This window comes from Malurus melanocephalus, unplaced genomic scaffold (genome assembly GCF_030028575.1).
Source record: "Malurus melanocephalus ecotype Western Australia unplaced genomic scaffold, MMel_1.1 scaffold_966, whole genome shotgun sequence".
Lineage (NCBI taxonomy): Eukaryota > Metazoa > Chordata > Aves > Passeriformes > Maluridae > Malurus > Malurus melanocephalus.
Genome location: NW_026624198.1, coordinates 122370 through 124072, shown reverse-complemented (window position 1 = coordinate 124072; position 1703 = coordinate 122370). Strand labels below are relative to the sequence as shown.

General features: G+C 39.5%; 1 protein-coding gene across 1 annotated transcript in view; it reads right to left on the bottom strand.

Annotated features, from left to right (window-relative positions):
* Positions 1–459: 459 nt before the first annotated feature.
* MXRA8 (matrix remodeling associated 8) overlaps positions 460–1703 on the bottom strand; it is a 12833-nt gene continuing 11589 nt past the window's right edge. The window contains exons 7-8 of the mRNA XM_057386437.1: positions 1553–1629; positions 460–650 (exon numbers count right to left, since the gene is read on the bottom strand). Coding sequence (XP_057242420.1) covers positions 475–650; positions 1553–1629 — 253 coding nt within the window. The 3' untranslated portion in view covers positions 460–474. The remainder of the gene's footprint in view (positions 651–1552; positions 1630–1703) is intronic.

The window sequence follows — 1703 nt, the reverse complement described above, 5'->3', positions numbered from 1 at the left end:
CCATTTTTCCCATCCCAATTCCATTTTTTCCCATCCCAATCCCATTTTTCCCATCCCAATCCCATTTTTTCCCATCCCAATCCCATTTTTTCCATCCTAATCCCATTTTTTCCATCCCAATTCCATTTTTTTCCATCCCAATTCCATTTTTCCCATCCCAATCCCATTTTTTCCATCCCAATCCCATTTTTTTCCATTCCAATCCCATATTTTCCATCCCAATTCCATTTTTCCCATCCCAATCCCATTTTTTCCATCCCAATCCCATTTTTTCCACCCCAATTCCCCTGCAATGAGTCCCCGGAGCTGACGCCAAGCCCCGCTAAAACTAATAAAACTCATTATAGAATTAATAAAACTAATTAATAAAATTAATAAATTAATCCCACCCCAAACCCTCCCTCCTTCACAGCCATTTCTGCCCAAACACCACCCCAGAACTTTTTTTTTTAATCCATCCCCACCCCTCCGAGCTCACAGCAGCACAGACACCGCTCCAACCCTACAAAAATCTTCTTTTCCCCCTAAAAAAAACATCCCCAAGGCCACCAGGAAGGTGGAATTTTGGTCACCTTTGTCTAAATCGATGTTTTTGGCCGGGACGTTCCTGCCCTGCTCGGCCTTCTCCTTCAGGATGTTGTTTTTGTAATCTGAGATTCGTCAGGGTGTGAAGAGAAAATTAGAATTTTACCAGACAATTGGAATTTTACCAGAAAATTGGAATTTTACCAGAAAATCAGAATTTCACCGGAAAATCAGAATTTTACCGGAAAATCAGAATTTCACCGGTGGGACGGGGGTGATCGGGGTCCGGCACCTCGGATTTCCAGGAATAATTAATGGAATTACTCAGTCTCTCACCAAAAAAAAACGGCTCTGATTTCATTTTCTCATTTCCCAGTCCTTCCTTTATTTCTAATTTTATATCTCTCATTTATGGGGTCTTTTCTTTATTTCTAATTTTCTATGTGTCATTTCCCAGATCCTTTCTAATTTTCTATCTCTCATTTCCCGGGTCCTTCCTTTATTTCCAATTTTGAATCTCTCATTCCAAGATCCTTTCTTTATTTCCAACTTTCTATCTCTTATTTCCCAGGTCCTTTCTTTCTTTATTTCTAATTTTGTATCTCTCATTTATGGGATCCTTCCTTTATTTCCAATTTTGAATCTCTCATTTATGGTGTCTTTTCTTTATTTCCAATTTTCTATCTCTCATTTCCCAGCTCCTTCCTTCCCTTCTTTCCAATTTTCTATCTCTCATTTCCTGGGTCATTTCTTTATTTCCAATTTTCTATCTCTCATATATGGGGTCTTTATTTCCAATTTTCTATCTCTCATTTCCTACGTCCTTCCTTTCTATATTTCCAATTTTCTATCTCTCATTTTCTGGCTCCTTTACAGCAATTTTGGCACCTAAATCCCCATTTCGATCAAAAAAACTCCACACCCATTCCAGAAGTTGAGGAAAATGAGGTTAAATCCCCTCAAAATACCCAAACCCATGAGAAATTCGGGATTTTCGAGGATTTTGACCCGATTTTGGGGCACCTACCCAGCCTGATGTCCTCACTTTTGTGTGGGGTCAGATCTGTCGTGTCCACYGGGAATTCCTTCAGATTCACATCCTTCCTGGAGAGGGAAAATCGGGAAATTTTGGGATTTAAAAATGGGAAATGTCACATTTTTGGGCCCTTTCACCCTTT